Here is a 22,748-nt window from a genome sequence, read left to right as displayed (position 1 = left end):
GACAGTTCATTTAAGATTTCCATCTTGTGTATGTATACAGATGTAAATGGCAACAGAAAAGAGATAAAAAAATAATCTTCAACATTAATGTAATCTATGCTCAATTTCATAATGCTACACTTCAATACTCTATTTTAATTTCTTTTTCCACTGGTGTAGTTACTGAGAATGTGTCGTTGGTTCCCCCACTAGTCTGAGAGCTGGAGGCCAAAGCAGTTTGACGTCATCTTAATTCATGTTTCCAAGGTAGATGTTTTCAGGAAAAGCTCTTAAAATGCCTACAGAACATACTCAAATCCTGGCTTACCTAGGGGGAGAAACAAACAAAAATATCATCCAAACCCCTCAATTTTAAAAAGAAATAGTGATTTCTTGCATATCTATTCTGCTTTCTATATATTGGGTGAAATACAGCTGAAGTTGAGCAAATGAGTCTAAAACTGAGTTAAAAGTGACCTATTTTGGCTTGTTCTATGTAGGATGAATGCTGTTATATTAGGTTTGGGTAATTATATGGGCAAGATTTTTGAATTAAACTGTTTTTATTTTCCCTGCAATTGATATTTTTACTTGGCTGAAATTAGCCAGACCTTTGTCTTCAGGAAGTGCAAAGACAAGGCTCTTTGTGGGAAGAGTTGTATGTTGTTCTTGCCTTCCTAGTTTTTTGTTTAGTCAGGGAAAAACTAGGATCAGCTAGGATGCTTCTGTGCTGCACCAAATAGTTTGTTTGTCTTATATCTGTTTCGTTGGGATGGGCAGGTAAGAAGGAGGCTGTAGATAGCAGCTTGTACTGAATGGTGTTAGTATTTGGAGTGTGGAGGTGAACTCTGGTCCTTTCAAGTTTCTTGCCTAATCACCCCGTGACTTCTAAAAAATGAACTGTGCAGTAGTTAAAGCACTATGGGCCAAGCTCTCAGAAACTCACTGTAAGACATCCTGGTATCTCCGGTTTTTCAGTAAATTCATCATTTTAGAAGTACTGTACTATTCAGCGAAGAGAGGTATGCCTGACAAATGAGTACAGTGTAGCTTATCATCATGGAGTGGTTTGTTGTGTGTTACAGTCATTTTCAAATTAACTCTTTTTTTTGGTGCAGACATATCAAAGCATCAGGTTTGCTGTTTTTACTAATTATTTATTATACAAAATAGTCTCATTTTCCTGTGTGCTTGTGCATTAAACATGCAGTAATAAGTGTAGAAAATACGTTACCTGCAAATTTCCTGTTCTCTTTAGTTCCCTTTTAATTAGAATTCTTGTTACAGAATTAATAGGATAATTTATTCCTTTTAAAACGTGTAACAGAATGAAGCACTGTGCAACGTCTGTCCCCGGTTAACAAATGATGCCCAGAACAGCATATGATGAATATTAGTTGGATAGTTTAATACACTACTAAAGAGACTTACAAGCTACTGTGAGGAGTAGAAAATATAAGAATAGAAGCTTATCTGTAACTTAACGTAACCCATGTGGGAATAATACTTAGCATTTCTGTCAGGCTTTCCATTTGAGGATTTTTGAAGTGCTTTGCAATACAAATGATGAATTAATCCTCAGAATAGTCCTTAATGTTTTTATTTTCCCTCTTAGTTCCTTTTTTATATGCAGATATTAGATTTTTTATTTTAATTTGTTTTGCAGGCAAGAAATGAATTATCTGTAGGATCCTGAAATGCTGAGGAGTAGTGGGAGTTTGCTCACATATCCCTTTAATACAGAGTATTAAATAGAGAGCTCTGTAAAATATTTCATGATATGATGTGCATGTTTAATATTAATGGAGAGTCCTGTAGATGTTTGGCTACCTTAGCTCTACTGTCATTTTAAGAGTTGTAGGTATTTCCCCCACTCGGTGTGCAGCAACGCCCTGCCCTCAGCTGTGGGAATCCTTGCTACTGGCCCATTAACTAATACAGAAGTCTCCTTTGGGGGTTTACTTGGCTAAGTGGAAGACCTGCCAGGAAGCATTCACAGGAACTCCTCCAGCGTGCACGGGCTTCGGAGCATGGTTGTCATCCACCTGCTAAATTAGAAACAGTGACACTTTGGCAGTGACTGTTAAACAAACATTGACAGTGTGTAGCTTGCTTTTAACTCGGGATGATGCCATTAGGAAATAAGGTTATAAACACCAGAAGTCTGTCGAGCTCCTGATTTGCAATAATCTTCCTGCTGACAGATAAGAAGTGGAGAGAGATAAATATATATATATATATATATATATGAAGGTTCATAGTGAAAGGATTTATTTTATGTGTCCTGAAGGAGAAAAACAGATTTCTGTTGCCAGTAGAGAAAAGGAGTATGTTGTCATTTGTATCTTTTTCTGTCAGATTCAATGGAAAAAAAGTAAAGAGTATTCGATGTGATGAACCTTCTTTGGATATTTGAGAATTTTTTCATTCAGCTTTGTTTCTGGAATAAGAAATAGTAACTGAAATGAAGAGTTTAGAATAAAATTCTGTTGACTATAATTGCTAATGTTTAATTTGAAATCAAACTCTAGACACAATTATACCTACCAAAAACCTGATCTGAATATAAACCAGTTTTATCTAGTTTTCTAGTGAGTCTTGGTCTTCAGTCAAGAAGTTAATTTTGAGTTTTTGTTTTATGAAAAGTTGCTTTAAACTAATGTTATCAACAGTCTAGCATAACAGTAGACAGTGTGTAACTGAAAAAAAACAAAAGTAGACATATATCACTGAGTCATACTGTTTAGATAAGGTTATGAACTAATTCATGAAGAAGTAATTGCAGTAGAACACCTTACATCTTCATCTAGAATTTCCACTGAAGAGCAAGTCTAAATAGGGTAAAATGCTGCAAATACAAAAAAAAAAAAATTACTTAAAAAATCCTATTTAATTTTTTAAGGCAATTCAAGGCAGTTATTAGAGATCAAAACACTTCCAGATGGAAAAGACATTGGCATACATTACAATTACATGCAGAACTGCCAGAAAGATTTGAAATAAAGGGCTGAAGTACAACCAAAGCAATGATAGTAAATAATGACAGAAGTAGCAAAGATCATGATCTGAAACAAGGGAAATTGTCAAATGATTTCACAGTGTAGTTGTATTTCCTAATCGTAGGAAAGGAGTGTTATGTATTGAGATCTAGAGAAAAATTCATCTATTACTTCATGTTTCCAAGATGCAAATTATTCAAGACAAGATCAATAAACTCTGTTAATAACTTATATTTCTTTAGAAGTACTGTATTACACTAAATAGCATTATGAAGATGATGAAACACAAAGGTAATACTTTTGATAACTAAAATAAAAAAGACAGTTTGTGTATTGCCAAAAATGACTCACTGTGATAATCAGTAGATTCTGTAAGAGCAAATTGAACAGATCTCTTATATAGTCAGCATGATTTTGTGAAGACTGATAGTGAATCAGCTGAAAGAGATCATACAGTTTTCCTACAGAGAAATCTCAATTGGTGACAGAACCTTCAAAGGTATTTTTACATTTACTAATACAGATTTCTGAAATGATTGTGAAGTTTATCAGCTGTACTGCAATTTGGCTAGTACTTGGGGACTGTGGAAACAGTTGAGAATAGGTGTTTCAATGGGGGTTGGGCAAGATGACCTTCAGAGTTCCTTTCAACCTCAACCCTTTTATGATTCTGATTCATCAAGTCTCATGTAGGTTCAATTGTTGGTTAACAGTGATGGGAATGGAAAGTAAGAAAGTAAAGCTTTCTAAAGCTTGAGGTTTTGCTAATGCTTAATGTAATACTGTCATCAGAGTGCAAAAACCAGCTAGGGGTTGTGTTGTGGTCACAAGCTTCCCGCTCTGGTGATACTATGAGACATTGTGGTGGGTTCACCTGGGCCTGCAGCCAAGCACCCACACAGATGTTGGCCCACCAGGTGGTCTGCAGGAGAGAACAGGAAGAACAAAAGTGAGAAACCTGGTGGGTCAAGATAAAGACCATTTATTAGGTGAGGGAAGGAGAGTACAGGTATAGGTGATGCAAAGGCAATCGCTTACCACCTCCCACAAGCAGACTGATGCCCAGTCTCTGAGCAAGAGCCACCTTGTAAAACCCCTCCTTCTTCCTCTACCCCAGTTTTTATTTCTGAACATGGTGTTACATGGTAGGGATTATCCCTTTGGCCAGCTGTCCCAGCCATGTCCCCTCTGAACGTTTTGGCCACCCCCCCATTCTGCTTGCAGCGAAGGAGTGGGAAAGGAGCAGGAATTGGAAAAAGAGGAAGCCTTGGTGTTGTACAAGTACTGTTTTGCAATAGCCAAAGCACCATTGTTTTATCAACATTATTTCAACCACAAATTCAAAACACCATGTGGGTTGCTGTGAAGGATGCTAACTCCTTCCTGGTCAGACCCAGTACAGACATCAACCATGCAAGTTTATTGATACAGGAGGAGAGTTTCAGTGGAATGTGTATAGAGGTTTGTTACTAATTCTAGGGACTTCCTTCATTTCCTTTGCTGATAATTGTGAATGAAGTTTTAGTTACAGCAACAGGAAAGAGAGAAGATTCAGGGAGACTAGACTGAGTGAACATGTAGTTCTGATAAGGAGAAGTTTATAAGGTAAGAATAACCTAAATGTTAAAGAGTTCAGTGTGAGCTGAGCAAGAGAAGATTATTTAATCTAGCAATGAGAGTTTAGTAGAGATTAGACAAGAAAATTTATGTTTTCTTCATAGTTTTGTTTTGGTTGGGTTTTTTTTTTGTGGTTGTTTTTTTTTTTTTTAACTTGTCTCTTAATTTCTTGGGCATTCACTATGTTAGTCCTCTGCCTTCCTCCCTTGTCTTAGCATAGTTTAAATGACTCTGTTGAAGGTCAGGATGGTACTATTTCATGCAATGAATTTTTTTTTCCTTTAATATCACAGTACAAAAAAGTGCTTGAATTCTTTTCCTGATGTTCTTTTTGACATCTCCCCAGCTTATATGTAACTGCTAAAAATAAGGTTTATTAAGTTTTTGTTATTTTCACTCCTCCTGGTGCTGCAGTAGTTTGCATCTAAATACCACAATTACTCTGCTGATTCAGCATTGCTCTTGTTTTCTGACAAGGTTTAGTGCCTGAATTCTTGGGTACTCCTCTTTGAGTAGAACTGTATTTTGCACATTTGAAGTGGCTTATGTGTCTGTCCTCTGTAGACATTGTGTTAGAGTGATTTGGAAGATGGCAGTAACTAAAATACCAACAAATGGGAGAGCATTATCATCTTTTGGCTGGCCAGCATTATAGCTGTAGAAAAGGTCTTTGTTTCTGAAGAGCAAACCTGTTTGTTTTGGTTTGGTTCGCTTTTTTAATGTTCAGTGGGTTGAGAAGGATATTAAAATTGTATTTCAAAATGCTTCCTTTAGAATTAGAGAAAGAAACACACAGGTTCTTTTTTGCATAATGTTAGACCTTCACCTTTTTCTTCTAAGTGACTTTGCTGAAATCAATTACAATAGCACACTGTGTTATTCTTCAACAGAGGTGGAGTTGTATTTTGGCATTTTCTGATTTCATAAGTAAAAATTATTGCTCCATTTTTTTCCAAAGATGTAAACGCAGACAGCTTACTAGTGAAACAGTGCTAGCTAGTCGATCCTTCCGCTGCCACTTCTGATTGTGAGTGACCTGATACAGAGCTCCATCAGAAACAGACTTAGCTAATGTAGGCATGGGGCTTCCCAGTGAGCTGTCAGGCTCTTCAGAGTTTGAGGTTCAATGAACATACCTTAGTAGAACTAGAAGGACTGAGGAATGCATCTAAGCAAATGTAATGCCTATTGACATCCTGGAGGACTAATAAGCACTTGGGTGAAATAATTTTATTAGTCAGAGAGTATCTGGAATCATCTGGTCAAAAGCTGTTAGACTCTTTATCATTAGGAATTTCTCTTTTTAACAGGATCCATAATACTGTGTTGAAACCCAAGTGTTCTCAGTAACTGTGATCTTTATTTATACATTTCAAGTGATCAACAGTACTTGTACAAGTAGTCAGAGATATGGTTAAAAGGGCCTTTGTGAATTAAAAAGTCTGGAGATACTGATTTAAGGATGTCTCATGGAAACAGAAAGGTGAAGACTGCAAAGACAGATTGATATCTCAAAAAACCTGTTAAAACTCATTCTTGAACTACCGGTGCTAGGAGTTTTGCGTAAGCAAATAATAATTATCAGTGGTCTGGGTCTATTCAAATTGTTACCCAGTATTTTAGAAGTTTTTCATTTTTACATAGAAAATAAAGCTATTAAAAATCAGTAAATTAATTTAGTGGAAAACTTACTACAGTTTTGTAATTTCCACAGGGGGGGAAAACATGTAGAGTATTTCTGATGTATTGAATTCTAGAAATTCAGACTTCTTACTAGGTTAGAAGCCCGAACTCACTTGTTTAGCAGGCAGTGTTGAAAAACGTAGTGGTTTTAGACTACTATATCTATGGGCTATTTGTCCAGTAAGTACAATAACATTGAGTCCTAGTAACTTTTTGCTAAATAAGTCATTCACGTTTGTGTCTAGTTGGAATAACTCCTGTCCTTTTGAAACACTAGAGGGCTCACTGAGTGCTTCTGGAGTTGCATTTTGCTTTCAATGTTATGTCCATAAACCTTCAAATGTCTAAAGCTAAGGTGTTCTAAAGGTGCATTTTCTTAGGAGCAAATTTACTAAGCTTGGTGTTTTTATCAAAATCTAGACTTTCTGGAAGAGTTCTAAATTAACACTTTGATTAGCCAAAAGAGATTAATCAGATACCTTGCTCTGTAGATTCTGGTGTGGTTTTCTTCCCATGGAAATATTTCTTAAAGTTTGGGGTTTTTTCAAATTACTGGTTTTGTCTGTCTGCTTGCTTTTTGGATTCATGTCTTATAATTTCCTAAGAATCAATTAGATAAATGTACCTGAGTAGTTAGACTCAGCAAATTGGGAGGATATTTTGGAAAAAAAAAAAAAAAAAAAGCAACAAACCAAAACAATTGTTTGTTAACATGCAGTAATAAATATTAGAAGGTAGTGTCTACTGTGTGGGCTAGCTTCTTGTAATACTATCTAGGGATTGGCTACAAGAGAGTAATTACAGTGGTTTCTGTTAAGAACTCATGCATGCATTTACAATGCAATATGATCAAAATATCGATCAGTTGGAAAAACTAAAGGCAACTGAGTACATATGGGTTATGCACTTTATGACTGTTTTGCTTGAACCGAACTGGGTCTGGAGCTGTTCCTGACTTCCTTGCTTGGTAACTGATAGTCGTGGCAATCTGATTTGGGGAATGAAACAGGACAATAAAGATCCTCGAAACAAAAATTTCACTTGCAAAAATTTCTGTTTCCTGAACTGACTTGGTGTGGGGATAGATGAGCACTGCATCTCTTATGCAAGAGAAAGAGCAGGGATGTGCTAAGGAGAGAAAGGAGGGGAAAAGGGAAGGATACGGCAATTTGATTCAGATCACTTAATTACAAGTTTAGTTTAAAAAAGAAAAAATGTTTAAAAAGCCCATCTGTGTAGTGTTCCCAGGTCAAGATTAAACAAATGAAAATATTCTGGTGTGATTTTATGAGAAAAAAAGCTTTGACAAAGCTTATAAAATATCAGGCTCAGTGCAGGGCAGGATTTAGCCTGATAAAATATTTGAGAATTTGTACGTTGATAACTAAAGCTGAGCTTGCAGGTCTGGCACATGATGGCAAGATAGAAAAAAAATTAATACTTATATAATAATGCAAAATTACCGGAAAGCTTCAATTGATAAATTTGGAAATATGCTGTGGCCAAATGATCGTTTTCATATGGTCTTGATCCCCGTAGACAGGGATTGGGAATGCCCCATAGACAAAGTCTGCCACTTGGCTGCCTATTACCAGTTCTGCCTAATGTCTCGTCCTTGGAGAACTCCTAAGCCATTTTGCAGTGAAGTCAAGGAAGGGACATCACTCCTGCCATTCAGCATATCAGTGCCATCCATGGCCTGAGACCATTTCCACGGAGCCTCACACTCACTGCCTTTCAGCTGAGATCTGACAACCTTCTGGTTGAACATGCTCAGGTATTAAATGCATATGCCAGTTTTTGCATTTGTAAAGCTGGGCCTGTAAGGGCTCTGGAGTAGATTAACATCCCTGAATTCTCCTGAAGAATAAATGTGCATTTACGCTTCCATAAATGTCAAAGAAATGTTTATTCTCACAAGTGTAATTTATTATAGTCTGGCTTAATAAAGATTTTTAACTGACATAGTTTCTCTATGTGATTTGAGCAAAGGAAAGAGCAAGGAAGAAAGTGCAGGATTACTGTTATCAGCATGACCCAAGGCTGTTGCTTTTAAATTTAGGATTATAACTGTTATTTTCAGAATTATCCTTGACACACATGGCCTCAAGAAGAGGTCTGAAAGCAAGGGCAGATCAGTGTTGTCAACTGACAGCCTGAAGCAATATCTTTGAAAAGGTCTGAAACTGTGACTTTTTGTCTAGAAGATGACCTCTGGCATTCCCAGCTCTGCTCTGCCTTGTGGAAGAAGGGAGGAGGGACAACCCGGAGGCAAAATCTTCTGTTAAGTGAAGTCGGGCTGCTTGTGGTGGCCCTTAAAGAAAACTTCCTGAGCAGATGTTAAAGGTGTTAGTTGGTAAAGGGATGTGTTGGACCTGCTGGAGTGGCAGTGGCTCTTGTCCAGGCCTGCAGAGCTGTATGCATTGTCCTTGCTGCTTGTTTGAGGAGGTACAGATGGGCTCCTGGCTATGCACCTGGACCACCCTCAGAAAGGACAGTTTGGGGTAGGTCTGGCTGATTCAGGTGGTAGAGAGCATGAGCTGTTCTTGAGTCAATCTGCTGCTCTGGTTTCTGACGTGGATGTCCTTTCCTCTTATTGCAGAGCTGCTGTGCTGGGTTCCCTGAGTCAGTTTCCCAAAGCAGTATTTATTTGTGTTGCAATTTGTTACAAAACACATTTTTGTAGTGTTGTTTAGTTGTAAAAGTTTTCACCTATTTGTGCAAAACAACATGTGAAAGTAGCTACAGAAGCATACAGTAGCATTTATAATCGTAGAATAAACCTTTGCTTGTTGTTCTGACTGCTCACTTTAGCTTCCTTCTTCTGTTATAAGCTATACTGAGTTTGAACCAGCTAGTTTTATGCAAGAAAGTCTCTGCCAGAATCTGAAAAATGCCGTGAGGTTCATTTTGACCTTAAAAATTCCTGGTCTAGGAGAAATATTTTCTTTAAAAATGTTACTTCCCTCAGTTGGAGGTGTAGGCTTAAAGGAAACAATATCTTGTTTGAATTGATACATAACACAATAAATTCCCTTCCTAAAAACTAATTATTTTTGAGTGTGTCAGTGTGTCTTGACCATAAGCATGCAGATAATGGTAGAGGTGGATGGGACAAACATGGAATTCTTACGGTAACCATCCCACTGCCACCCAGAAAACAGTGACATTGTTATTCTGTGTTGAGAATTTCATAGTTCTGATGCATACAACATGAATTTAATTAAGCATTGAATTAAATGTGTTTAATACTGAGAATATTCTCAAGTCAGTATTTGCTGTAGCTTCTTGCTAAATCAACATTATAATCCTGCTTTCGTTCTCCTACAGATGATGAAACATGCCTGGGATAATTATAAGCGTTACGCATGGGGATTAAATGAACTGAAACCCATATCTAAGCAAGGACATTCAAGCAATTTATTTGGTGAGTAGAGTGTATTTTTGTGCTTAGTGACGTTGGCATAAAACAGTAAATCAGCTGAAAAGCTTATAGGTGATAAACATGTGTTCTTTCTACCCTCTGTCATGCAGTGTGGTGTTTCTTGCTTATGTTATGTATAAAAAGTAACAGTAAATGAAGGTGATGCTTTCTATGACTTATAGATTCCCTTTTGAATGAGAATAAATGAAGCATGTCATTGCTGCATGCTAAAGATGTAGTTTTGTTGCATTAAATACTGCCGTGCCTTAAACTTTTCCTATGAAGTGGAACTCACTGACATCACATTCAATAAGCAGGAAAAAAAAACTGTAAGGGGGAAAAAAATATAAATCCTGTACAAGGAACAAAAGGTACTCTCTACAGTCATGAAGGTAGCTGAAGCTGTCTGCAGTTCTCAGGAATTTATTTCCATTCCTTAAAAAAACTTGTTAATCTGTATCAGTCAGTCTCCCTTATCAGGCTTTCTCTTTCATGAATATACCCATTATTTGTACCTCTAAATGTTGCACAGGATATGCGTAAATAATACCCAAGTTGTTATCAGTATAGAACAAATATAGGGCTGAAAAGTTCTAAGGAACTGAAAAAGAGAGGCACACTGCAGAAGTGCAGTGTAATGAGGCAAGACTTTTTCAATGTCCAAGTGGGACATAAGGCTGGATAAATAACAGCTGAAGAGGAACAGCATTCTGAGCAAGTGTAAGGAAAGCAACCCTATGAAATGTCATCATTCAGTTTTTCAGAAAAATGAAGAATTAAACTGTTTGACAGCAATCTTTTTATTCAAATTGCTTCTGTTTTCCAAACCGAAAGCTGAAAAATGAAGTAATTTCTATAGCTGAGACAAAATCAATACATTATTTTGATTTAACAGGAATTTATTTTGTTGAATGTTTGGAAAAGATAGTTTGAAGTGGAAACAGTTCCTAAAACAGCCTAAATAGAGCACTTATCAAACCCTCAACTATATTTGGAAGTTGCTAAGAGACAGCAGTTTTGATTACAAAAATAATTTTGAAAATACAACATCTACATTGATCTTGCTGCATTGCTTGTCTACCCAAGGTAACATCAAAAATGTTACTTGGTAATTATTATATAGTTAGTTATTGGACTTTATACATGAAGAGGGTGCTGGAAACCAAAGTAATTTAGGTAAACCTCAGGGTTCAGTTGGGCTTCTGTTTTCTTGAAAACTAAAATTTATTATCTTCCTTCAGATGACTGGTAGTTGTGCAATTTGATATCGTGTTTGAAGAGCTATTTAATGCAATCCTGTTTTCTTTGTTTTCTTGGAGGACAACAAAATGTCACATGATGTCTTGAAAATTAAACTGCTTAATGTAGTTTCATTTGGAATCAGAAGTGGTATAAAAATATATGAAGTTTGAGTTCTTAATGATATTGCATGGATTCCCAGAAAAAGCTGTATATGTATCAACTTGTAAAATTCTTAAGCAGGAGTTTTGTGGATGTTGCATAAGAATAAGTCACTGCAGGCACTATACAGTGTGAAACAGGACAAGTGTTGAATTTGAAAATAAAACTGCATTTAAAGGAGTAAGAGCCAGAGTCAATCTAAATGCAGATCACTTTCTCATCATGGTCATCTAGTATAAGATCTTATTGCTGAGGAGGTTTCCTTAGAAACATCTTCACTCTTACTGATCTTGGTGGCAAATCAAAATAAGCATTAGGTCTCTTTCTGGTGAATTGCTTTACAGAATACTAAAAAGCAGCATATCTCCAAGCAGTTCTATCTCATAAGCTACCCTTTCCTGAATCCATCATCTCCTTTTGTTTTTCAGAAACAAAGCCTTGTTTCTGTAATAGTGTTCTCAGATCATTAGATCTAATAGGTACCTTCATGTTTGAATTCAACAGATGCCTTCTTTTTCATAAAGCAATAAAAGCATGATCTCTGGTTTTTCTTTTTTCTTTTGTCAAATAGTTGAAACTTTTTCCTCCTGAAAGGACAAGCAAGTTTCCTTACCTTTGTTTCTGGTTTTTGTTTTCTTTAAAAAAATTGATTGCAAATGGTTGACTACTTTTAAGGTAATTCTGAAATGAATTAGTTACCTCCACCTCTGTGTCCTGCGAATCTCCTCACAACCTTCAGAAATCAAGTAAGACCTTCAGATCACTGCCATCCATCATAAGTATCTCAAATTTGCCGTGATCGTCTTTTCTTCTTGCTTCCAGGTCTCAATTTTTCAAAAATATAAGTTTTTCATTGTCTTAATAGACTAAGATATAGCATATTTCATTAGCCAGCTGTTTCACTTTGAACACTTACCCTCCTGACAATTAACTGGTGCAGTTATGGTACCTTACATATATTGGGGCAGTGTCTGTTACGAGATGGAGACTTTAAGTACTTCACTATGGGGAACATCAGGTTCCAGTGCTGTAGCTTAGTGGTGCTTAATGTTGTATAGGTGACAGACAGTATAGCTCTCCTGACACAGGGGAAAGCTATTTTCAAATGATATTGCTTCTAAGCTTAATTTTGAAAGTATAAACACATCTGTCCTTGCTAGCACGATAAGGCATTTTGTAGATAGATTATGACTGTTCCATCTTGAAGGCAAGACACAACCGTCATGATGTGTTTCTCTGAAACACCACAATAAGATGGGCTTTTAAGAAGTGTAATTTAGATGTGACTGTTAGGCAATATCATCATGAATTTGGCAACTATACTGACACTGTTGTTAGGCTAGGGGAAGAAGAATATGATTGGTGAGATGATGATGGGAGAAAGGATAGTGACAACTGGTGGTTCTGACCTCAGGGGAAGGAAGAGCATCCTGCTTTAGCACCTCATACAAATTAAGAGTTTCTGTAGCAGAGGACTTCTTGCCAGACTTTGAAATGACATTTTATTTGTGATAAACCCAGGCCATGAAACCAACTTTTGAAGACAAGAACCTGCCTTGATCTTGTTGGTATTCTGTGAGCAGTGTGTGGAGAGTGTATTTAATAAGTTGAGGGAGTCTTTGAACTGGTAGACTGTAAACATATTTGTGTTATGAACAGAAGTTGCTTCCTCTCACACGTGCACACTAAAAATAATTAACTTTTAGAAATACTTCTGTTTCAAGCCAAAGCCACATACTTGCCTCTGACCATTGTAAAGTCTTTTCAACACATCCATGTAATGTTTTGATTTCCTTTTTATTTGCCACTTTAGTTTTTACCATGTTGTCTTGGCAAGTAACTAACATTTTTGTGGTTTTTTTTATAGTTTACTGCAACTACAAAAAAATTCAGTTACAATAACAACTATATGAAAAGGCAGAAGTGAAAAGTCATCAGTTGTTGTCTCTGTAGCATTCCTATTAGTTTAACTCCATGAAGTATACCACTATTTCTAGACCAATCAAGTAAATTGGAATAGCTGAACATCTGTTTGCACCATACCTGTGCATCAGCAAAACAAGGCATGTCTCCTGTGCTGGTATGACTTCTTCTGTGAGTACTAATTGTTCTCTGCCCATACTTGGTAGAAGGTAGGCCCTGAGTAAGTGCTGTTAATTTTTAATATCTTAATATTTTAACCTTCAGATTACTGTTTACAATGTTTGTTAAAATAGAGCTTTATCCATCTACCCTCCTAGTGTGGAAGCAGCAAAATCACAATTTTGCCATTTTTTTCCCCAGCATCTCACCACCAGCCCTGCACCCCAGGAACTATTCCTCTCCAAGCTTTCTGTACTGATTTTAAAATTAATGAGCATTGATGCACTTGTGGAGAGCTCTTTCTAGAAGTGTTTTCTGCACTTAAGTGAGAGTGTTACCAAAGGGCTTTTTTTAATTATCTGTAACTGTATTTCATGTGCAGTATTGCCAGTTTAATAATATTGTAACTTGTGGGCATAGTATAATTAGTCTCTGCAAGTGAAAGGACCTTTTCTGGAGAGGGAAAGGGACGCATTTAATAAATACTCACAATCTGCAAAGCTAAAGTACTATAATTTAGCTAGATTCTGTTCCCTCCTACTTTGAACTGATTTTTGTAGTTTCTTGTATGGAGTATTGAAGTGTATGAAGATTTTTAAAACCAGCCAAAATTCATATTTAAAACTGTCTTGCAGTGTACATCAATGTGTATATTTAAACTGTAAGTTTATTAATATAGCCCTAGAAAATTAATTGTACGTGTATTTAAACAGTATACTAATTTAAATCAACAAACTTCAACACCTTTCCCCCCCAGCCCTGCCTCCCCCACCATCTTGTTTCTCTTCAGTGTTGCTGCTGGATCACTTGGAATTTTGGATTTCAGTATGTGGTCTTGATTTTGGAACTAAGCCTGACATCTTTTCCAACTAAATTAACAGAAACTCGTCTAAATACAATAGCATGTATGTGGATGAATGACTCAATACAGCATTTGTGAGAAGAGATCATGCTGCACAACTGCTGTTCTTTCAAAGAAGTTGGTTGGTATGAAGTCAAGTTTATTGTGTTTTTAGATTTCCAAAAAGCAGCTATTTCTGGCATCTTGCCGGGATCCGTTGCTGCTGAGGCCATGCTCCCAAATTACTTAGCACAGCACTGGAAAATCAAGTGACCAGAGTGACAGTTTGGAAGTGCTAACTTTAGATAGCTATGACAAAGGCAAACTGCAAATAGTTCCATGAACCCAGAAGGATTCCCTGACAGATGATAATATATGGAGGCCCATAAAAAGTGGCATAGATGGGATGAACAAGGATTTATTGTTCCTTTTGGGGAACGGTACCCTTTGTAAGAGGTGGAAATATCAAATCAGTAGACGGCATGTTCAAACAACCAAAAGAAGGTGGTTCCTAACGAAACAGGTAGCTGAGCTGCATGGGTGCTAGAGGAGTGGTGGATGACGAAGGCTTCCATGGAAAGGAGAGAGACAAACGGTAGAGGAAAAGCTTATCAAGCTCTTTTAAAAAGACACCAGAGCTGGCTCTAAAATGCACAGACATACAAAATGCCAGATACTGGAAGAGTGTTCTAGAAATATCGCAGCATTGTTTCATGTCACACATATGAAAAACTAACTAATGTAATAATTGAAAGTATTGTTACATTTCCCACTCTTACCAACTGGTAATAGTGACTGAAATTTAAAATGTTAGCATTGCTGGGGGTTTGCCAGTACTTGAGTAAGAGTTTCATGTTTTGGCATAGCACACTTTAATAATTAATCACTCTTGACACTTTAAATTGCTAATGATATTGGGTAGGAACCTTTTCAGTGAACTTTAAATAAAGGAAAACACTGTTTTAAAATCTGAGTCAGCTTAGAAACAATGGTCTAAGAAACTACAGCTCTAATAAAACCATTAATTTTGTCAAACCTATATGTATTCTTGAATATGTTGAGAATAGTGTATTGTTAATGTACAATGTATATGTATACACAACTGAAAAAAAAATTGGATGCCTGATCGATTTTTTAAAATTTGAATGTTCAGTGTTACAGAGTATCTGGTCTTACTCCCCATGTTAAGATGATCTGAACTGTTCTTAATGGCCAGATTAAGAAAAAAATTGGGACAGCTTGTATTTATGTATTCTTGGCTGGAATTTTGAGTCTGAAATGACAAATTGGAGGAAGATTTCATGGAATACATCTGCTTTGACTGAGCTTCTTCAACTTACAATGGAAGGTGACAAAACAAGTTTGTCTCACTGGCTGAAAACAATGAAGAGCCTAAGAAGATCAGGGTGGGGTTGAGTGCAATTCAAACACAGCTAGGTATGAAACTTTCTTGTTTGTTTCCACAGTAGTACAAAGTAGCCCTAAAGAGCAGTTCTTCTGACAATACTAGAGGAAACTTTTTGAACATTTTAACTTTATTTGAAGGGATATCCATTATTATTTGTGTGTGTTGAATTCCCATCACATTAAAAAAGTTATAGATATAAATATCCTATATTAATTTTCATACCTCATATCAGAAACGCAAAAATGTAACAGTTTTTCTGGAAGATAAAACAACATTCTACTAATCTTCTAAGGCCATGAATCATAGAGTAGTATTTCTTGTTCTTGCTTGTTGAATGGTGAATTATTATATGTGAGGGAGCTGATGTATAGCGTGACCTGAGGCCACTTCACATTTCCTTATCTTCCATTTTTGTCATATGCTTTGCCACAGTTTCCTTCAATTCAGAATATGACACACAGTCAGAAAAAGAAAAGTGGTTGAATTTGAGAAGAGTAAGAGGCCTGGCTTCCATCCTGTTACAGACAGCGCATTAGGACACATGTCTGAAACCTTTCTGTGTAATGTTCTGTATAATATGCTTGCAGATCACAAATCATCTGTTTCACATATATTGTGTGTGTGTATATGTATATATACATATATATATCTACAAATATATTTGATGGTGAGGAATGTGAATGTTCTGGAGAACCAAACCCCAAACTTGGTATACAAGGTATGGGAGGAAACTTGTAAACAAACTATTAAGTGCGCCAACATGCATTGATTTTGGCATCCTGGCTGTATTCTATTTCAGACTCATTTGGCCAAGATATAAGCCATGTCTAAAAGCTTGGGCTAGACAAATAAAAGCTTCTTTTGGCCCACCTTCCAGTTTGGCCATAAGCCAGTTGTAGTTCTTAAACCATATGGCTGCATAAACTCAGTCACAGAGCTGTGCTAATAAGCTTGTCATCCATAACAGTTCTCCCTGCAGTGACACCCTGGAAACTCATACAAAGTTATTCATCCTCTGATCACTTTTTTATTCTGCTTTTTCTGCCTGCCCCTGAGGCGCTACACCATTCTCTAATGCAATCTCCTTTTCTTATTTGTGATATTAAAAAGCATGCTGTTTAAATGGAACCCCTGTGCATTACCCAGAGGTGATCTAGACTGCTCTGTGCTTTATATCACACTATTTTGAAATGCTGCGTAATCAGTCATCTTATTTAATCATCCACAAATCTTGTTTGCAGTAGGTTCTTTTTATTTTCTTCCAGATCATTCCTAAAGATTTCAAGTGTTAAACTGGAGACGATGCTCTGCGGATGCTGCTAGATAGTCCACTTGAAGTTTCATGTTGACTGATTTCTCTTGCTTTCTCTTCAGTTAACTAGCTTGTAGGCTATTTTGTGTGTTCTCTATTAATCACTTACATGGAATAAATGATGATGTTACTAAAGAGAGAAAAACAGAAGCAGGCTTAACAAAGGAAGTAAAATGGAGCATATCTGAGTACTTAGTCTGGAGGTTTTGGTAGAGTCTAATGAAGTTTCACTTTGGTAGGCTTGTACATCTGGTTATCTCTTTTGTCATCAAAATTACTCACTTCAAGCTTATGTTTTATGAAATTCAATTCCATTTTCTCTACCTTGAGTGTACTATTTTTTTGTATTATCTGAAAAATGTATCTGTAATTACTTGAAGTGTATGAATTTGCTCCATGTATCACTTGTGATAACTTCCTTCTGCCTAGAGCAACTGTGAAACTCTACCATGGTGACTGCAACTTTGCTGGCACTTTTTGTAACCCAATGCTCACTGTTAATCAAATTTATAGTAGTAGCTTAGGTGTACAACAAAACAGTCCTCCTGTCCAAATATTCTGTATCAGAGTGTGTATTGTAATTGCCTAGCAATAATCTTTGCTTCTTGTAGACCATGACTGCTGTGTAATTCCTTGGGAACATTGTGTAGGAATTAACAGGAATGATAACTGTATTTAATAATTTATGTGGTGTGCTTTGAGAAGCATAGCATGTATAGGCTTGTGAAATATTTAGTCTTATTCCATAATAAGAAATATTCATTTAACTTCTTTGCATTCCTTTTTCTTTTCTTCTTTTTTTTCACCCTCCTCTTGTTTGTCTGACTGGTTATAAATGAGCTGTTCAGCTACACAATTTCCTTAACACTCTGAAGTTTGGATTATCTTCTTGGCTAACAGCATAAACCGCAATTGTTCACAAGTCATAATTCTGGCCTCTAAACTGACTCTTTAGAAATGCATTCTGTGTTCTCTTATCTTTTCTCAAGAATTCTGAAGTACAACTGTTCAAGACAAACTTGACTATTTAATTATCACATTACTTGCTTTATTCTGTTTTCTGGAGCCTTCAGAATACTAGCAAAAGTTGTTTCAAATAAAGTAAGATCTACTTGAGATTCTCACATTTTCTTCTCTCTGCCTACAGGGAGAGGTCTGTGCTCTAAGCAGTCCATATAGGCCAGATTCAGAGAAAAAAAAAAAAAAAATCATGGGAAGTGGGTGACTCCAAGGGTGATTTCTCAATAAGGTTGAAATATCCTCTTTTTCTTCTGACTCAGTAGTGAGTTGCAGCTCAAGTACTAATCCTTAAAACTGAAAGCTCAACTGTTTAGAGGTGGTGTTAGCTGTATTACAAGAGGATTATCACAAAGAATGTCATTGCATGGTGAGCCTATCACAATCCACTCAAGTAAATCAGGTTATAGATGATTTTCCGTAAGTAGTGCTCAGTTGCTAAAGTTCACCAGGAACTGCTTTTGTTGTATACAGTTACTAAGCATCTTCAGAACCTTTGCAGTAGTGTTCTTGAGCACGTGTCCTCCAGTGGTTTTTCACAATAGCTCTTACCTTCTTATGAGCTCAGGAAAAATACAAGTTACCTAGGCAAGTTTAAGGGTATGCTTTTCCTTTGATATGAGGAAGGGTAGCAAGCTCCAAATAAGCTCTGGGAAGATATGATGTCCTTCTTCTTACTAAAGTATACTGCAGTTTTATTGGTGGAATATCTGGGGGAAAACATATACCTTACTTTCTTCAGAGTAGGAAAGGGACATTCCAAAAAGGATGATATAAGCAATTAGCAACTTCTAAAACAGAGAGAGCGTCTGGTTCTGTTAAATGCACTGAGTAACTGTTACAATAATCTCAAGTATTATTTTAAGATGATACGAATGGAAAAATATTTTCTACCTAGAAGCTTAAATTAAGAAAGTGATGTCAACTCCTGCTATATGGAGGTCTGCAATACTTCTCCATTTCATGACGAAGCAGAAAATGTTGATGGTAGTAAACACAACAGTTGACTGAAAATAGTGGATTTCCTACTTAAAAATGAAGAATTAAATTCTGATACTTGATAAGCCTACAAAACTAAGTTTACTTTTTCATCAGGTATTTTATAGGCAAGGTGATAATCAAGTTCTATAAAGTTAGTTGTAGCTACTGTCTTTTTATTCACCCAGTGCAATAAATTCCTGAAAAAGTAGTCAGCTATCCACCTGAGTCAGCCCTGCTGGGGGAGAGAGGCATCGGACCTAATGACTTCCTCTGTTCCTTGCAACCTAAATTATTTTGCAATCCTAAACGTTTACTTCTGTATCTAGGGTCTTCTCTAAAGTATATCTCAACAGTAGTTTCATTCATAATCAAGGTTGCTGGAGCCAAGTTCATAAATATAAAATTGAATAAAGTGACCAAAATGGAATTTTCGACACTATTCAGTAAATAGGAACTGAAACTCCTCCTAGACAAAAATCATCGCTGTAAATTTGAAGGAAGCATGGAAATGGCATTTGAGTGGCTTTATTTTCTGCCCCACCCTCCACATTAGCTTTTCAGTACAGTATCATAATACATTTAATCCACGCCAAAGTGAACATACTGATAACATTTCATCTTGTGAAGTTAGGTGAAAGCTAACTTTTATCCATCTCCATAACAGAAATAGAAGGTTGGCACTTTTGCAGACAACCAGAACTTTCTTTGAAGATGGGTCTCCTGAGCTGAGAAATTCCCATGTGTGCAAGTTTGCCTTTGCTCCCCAGCTATCTTGTGCAGGTTACATGGTGATGCACAGTATCAGAAAAATTGTTTTTCAGAGAGGGTACATCTTAAAGGGCTTTCTTAACTGAAATGTGATCAGTACTTACAAGCTTCTTAAAGCTTTATGTATATTATTGAGTATAAAAGCAAAAAACCAACTGAACTTCTTCATTCCAAACTGGAAGAAGCAGTAAATTCTCAATCTATTGAGATATGAATTAAATTTTACAGTGAACTGTTCCATCAGTATTTAAAAATGCAAAATCATGGCTGAAAATGCAGTATACTAGAACTGCTCTTCAAAACTTCATTAGTGGAAGAAATACTTAAATATTGCAATGTTGTATGGTGGCATGGGAATCAAAGGTAAGGCTGTGAATTATTAGTTGCCCACTTGAATGCTTATATGCCCAATTTTTAATTGGATTAATTGAAATTGGATTTTAAAATTAGAATTAATTTAAATTAATTAGATCTAATTGAAAAGCCTTCTGTTGGAAAGTAAATCACTGGCTCTTCATGTATTTCAGGTAACATTCAAGGAGCAACAATAGTGGATGCCCTTGATACACTATACATCATGGAAATGAAAGAGGAATTCAAGGAAGCCAAGGAGTGGGTTGAAAAAAACTTAGATTTCAATGTGGTAAGTAGTGTTGCTGATTAACATTTAATGCTCTAGGGGCCAACTGAGGACTGGGTTCTAATACTGCAAGCATGACACAAAGCTACAGAATTTAGATCACTGATGAATAAAACAAGGCAGGAAGCAGAAACATAATAAACTTACCACTCTGCTTACGTGCAGTTTTGCAGTCTCAGAGATTTAAGTTGACAGGAAGCAACAAGCTGTACTGAAGAAAGCAAAAAGTGTGAGAGTATTTACCATTGTAAAGTAAACCAAAAACTTTTAGCTCTTTTGGACAGAAGAATCAGGACACGTCAGGCATTATTTTTTTTAGTTATGTATCTTTACATTTTTGCTTTGAGAATTCTTTCAGAAATTAGACTTGTCTTTAGAGAAAGCTACATGCCATATATAACATGTAAGTTCCTTTGTGTATTCTAGTAAAGTTGAATAGCATGAGTTAGGCTGAACTGCTGGCACAAACTGAGCTGCTTTAGATTTATGAGGCACAAGGTCATCACAACTGCATGTACAAATTATCCTGTTAACTGGTAAATATGCAGCTGAGATCAAAGTTCATTATTAATTTTCTTTTTTCTAGAAGGGCCCTGAACAGGCAGGAGCCTCTTTAAAACTTCAATTAAATTGAGAAGTCCTGGTTTTGGTTGTTTTGGGGGTTTTATTTCCCCTTTTGTGGGCCAGAGTATTTATTGTAATTGCTGGGTACAGAGAGCTAATGGAGTACCTCTGCTGATCGGTGTAGTAAAGTAGAAAAGCACTGTAGGCACGGTACACTGAGCATTTAAAAGCTCTTGTAGTTGACGTGCATAATGTTAGAAACACTTTGTGTAATGTTAGAAACACTTTCTGAAAACAAAGTACTCTTTCTAATATGTTATGCAAAAGTCGGGATTAATTAGCTTCTCTTACATGCTTGAGAATTAATTATCATTTTAAGGAGTTAATAAGAGTAGATATTATATAGTTTATATAAGCAGCAATTTAGGGTGCATTTATATTTACATTAGTAATGTAAATACAGGATATTAAACTGTGCTTCTGAGTAGTGTGAAATGTCTGAATGACATGCTAACTTTACCTTGTGCATAAGATATTTTTTTCTGAAGGAATTTTTGTAATATTAAATTCCTGGCTTATTAGCTTGGCATTATTAAGATGTTTAAAACTGTAAGAACAAAACATCATAGAAAATATTAAACTCCATTTTAAAGGAAGAGCTGAGCTTCACTTGGAGGAAAATTGTAAAGTGCTGTAGAGTGATTTACATTAATAACACTAAAATCTTTAGTTTTACCTCAATCTTGCTATACTTTGTACTAGAAACTTCTAAATGGTATTGCCTACAGTTTCAGCTCCTCTTGTTAATTTATATACTTAAAAAAAGATATGTAGCACTTATATTTTCTCAGTAATGCTTAAAAGCTATGAAGTCTTTCAAAATGTCTGAAATTTTGTACTGCATTAGTCAGTCATTGCAGCAATCCAGCAGATTTCCTGATACTACTTTACAGATAATACTGATAGGCGTCAGGAACAATATTTTGTTCCTGATATTCCTGCAGATAGCTGCCTTGAGTTCAACACCTCACAAAATTATTTTCATAATCATACAGAGTTGAATTTTACATTGGCATTAGTAATGAGGAGATTAATTTTCCCGAAGTGGAATGAGGAGATGAAAAAAAATAACCACAACACCAACTTTAATAATTGATGTCAGTTTGTTTAATGACTGAATTGTTTGAAGCTAGTCAACTTATACTCTTGTTTAGTTTTCCATTTAAATATAAGTTCCAGTTTCAAATGCAGCTTTGTATTTGTATCTTAAAGTTTAAAATCAGAAGTTATTTAACACAACAAACATCAGGGCCCTCTCTTTTGTTTTTAAGCATTTATCATGTATTAGGCATTACTTGACATTTTCTGCATTAATATTTTGTACACTCTTACTTGCTCCTGTTTTAGAAAACTTTCTCCCATGAAAGTGACTTAGTTTTTAATAACTGACACACTGACATATCCTTAAGTGTTATTTATTGTGAGTAGTATAAAGCATATTTCTGTTTGATGTTTCTGATCATTTCCTGGGCAGTGATTGCTTGATCAGCTTTTGGGGAAGCATGTTTGGTCTTTATTTGTATAAACAGGATTAGTTTTTCTCTCTATTTAATCTTAGAACTATGCTTTGAAATCTTAAATTTTCTTTAAGATGTTCTTTACAAAAATAGCTATGACTGTATTCTGTAGCAGAATTTTTTCTCTTTATATGCTACATCAATGCAGCTAGATAAAGTAAGTTTTCCTCTCTAGAAGTTTGTAATACGTCCAACGCTCATTGTACATGTTGGTCTAGTTGGCCAGTACTCGATTATTCTCATCACCTGTTCATAAAAGTTTCCAAGTATCACTTTGTAAAGTAGGCACTACTTTATCCGCATAAAAGGATTTATGGAATAAATATGACATAATGGGAAACAGCATCATCTCTTCACATGTTAGATTTCAGTCCCTCAGTTCAATGAATTAGTTGTTATTCTTTCTGAAGGAAGCAAACTGGTTTGATTTCAAAGGAAAATTCTAAATAAGTAAA

General features: G+C 36.0%; 1 protein-coding gene across 1 annotated transcript in view; it reads left to right on the top strand.

Annotated features, from left to right (window-relative positions):
- The window catches only part of MAN1A1 (mannosidase alpha class 1A member 1), a 150,666-nt gene that overhangs the window by 29,700 nt on the left and 98,218 nt on the right, over nucleotides 1–22,748 (top strand). The window contains exons 2-3 of the mRNA XM_074896214.1: nucleotides 9,609–9,705; nucleotides 20,040–20,155. Of these exons, the coding sequence (XP_074752315.1) occupies nucleotides 9,609–9,705; nucleotides 20,040–20,155 (213 nt within the window). The remainder of the gene's footprint in view (nucleotides 1–9,608; nucleotides 9,706–20,039; nucleotides 20,156–22,748) is intronic.

The sequence above is a fragment of the Athene noctua genome, chromosome 1, assembly GCF_965140245.1.
Source record: "Athene noctua chromosome 1, bAthNoc1.hap1.1, whole genome shotgun sequence".
NCBI lineage: Eukaryota > Metazoa > Chordata > Aves > Strigiformes > Strigidae > Athene > Athene noctua.
The sequence above is the reverse complement of the archived record's forward strand: the minus strand, read 5'-3'. Positions and strand labels throughout refer to the sequence as shown.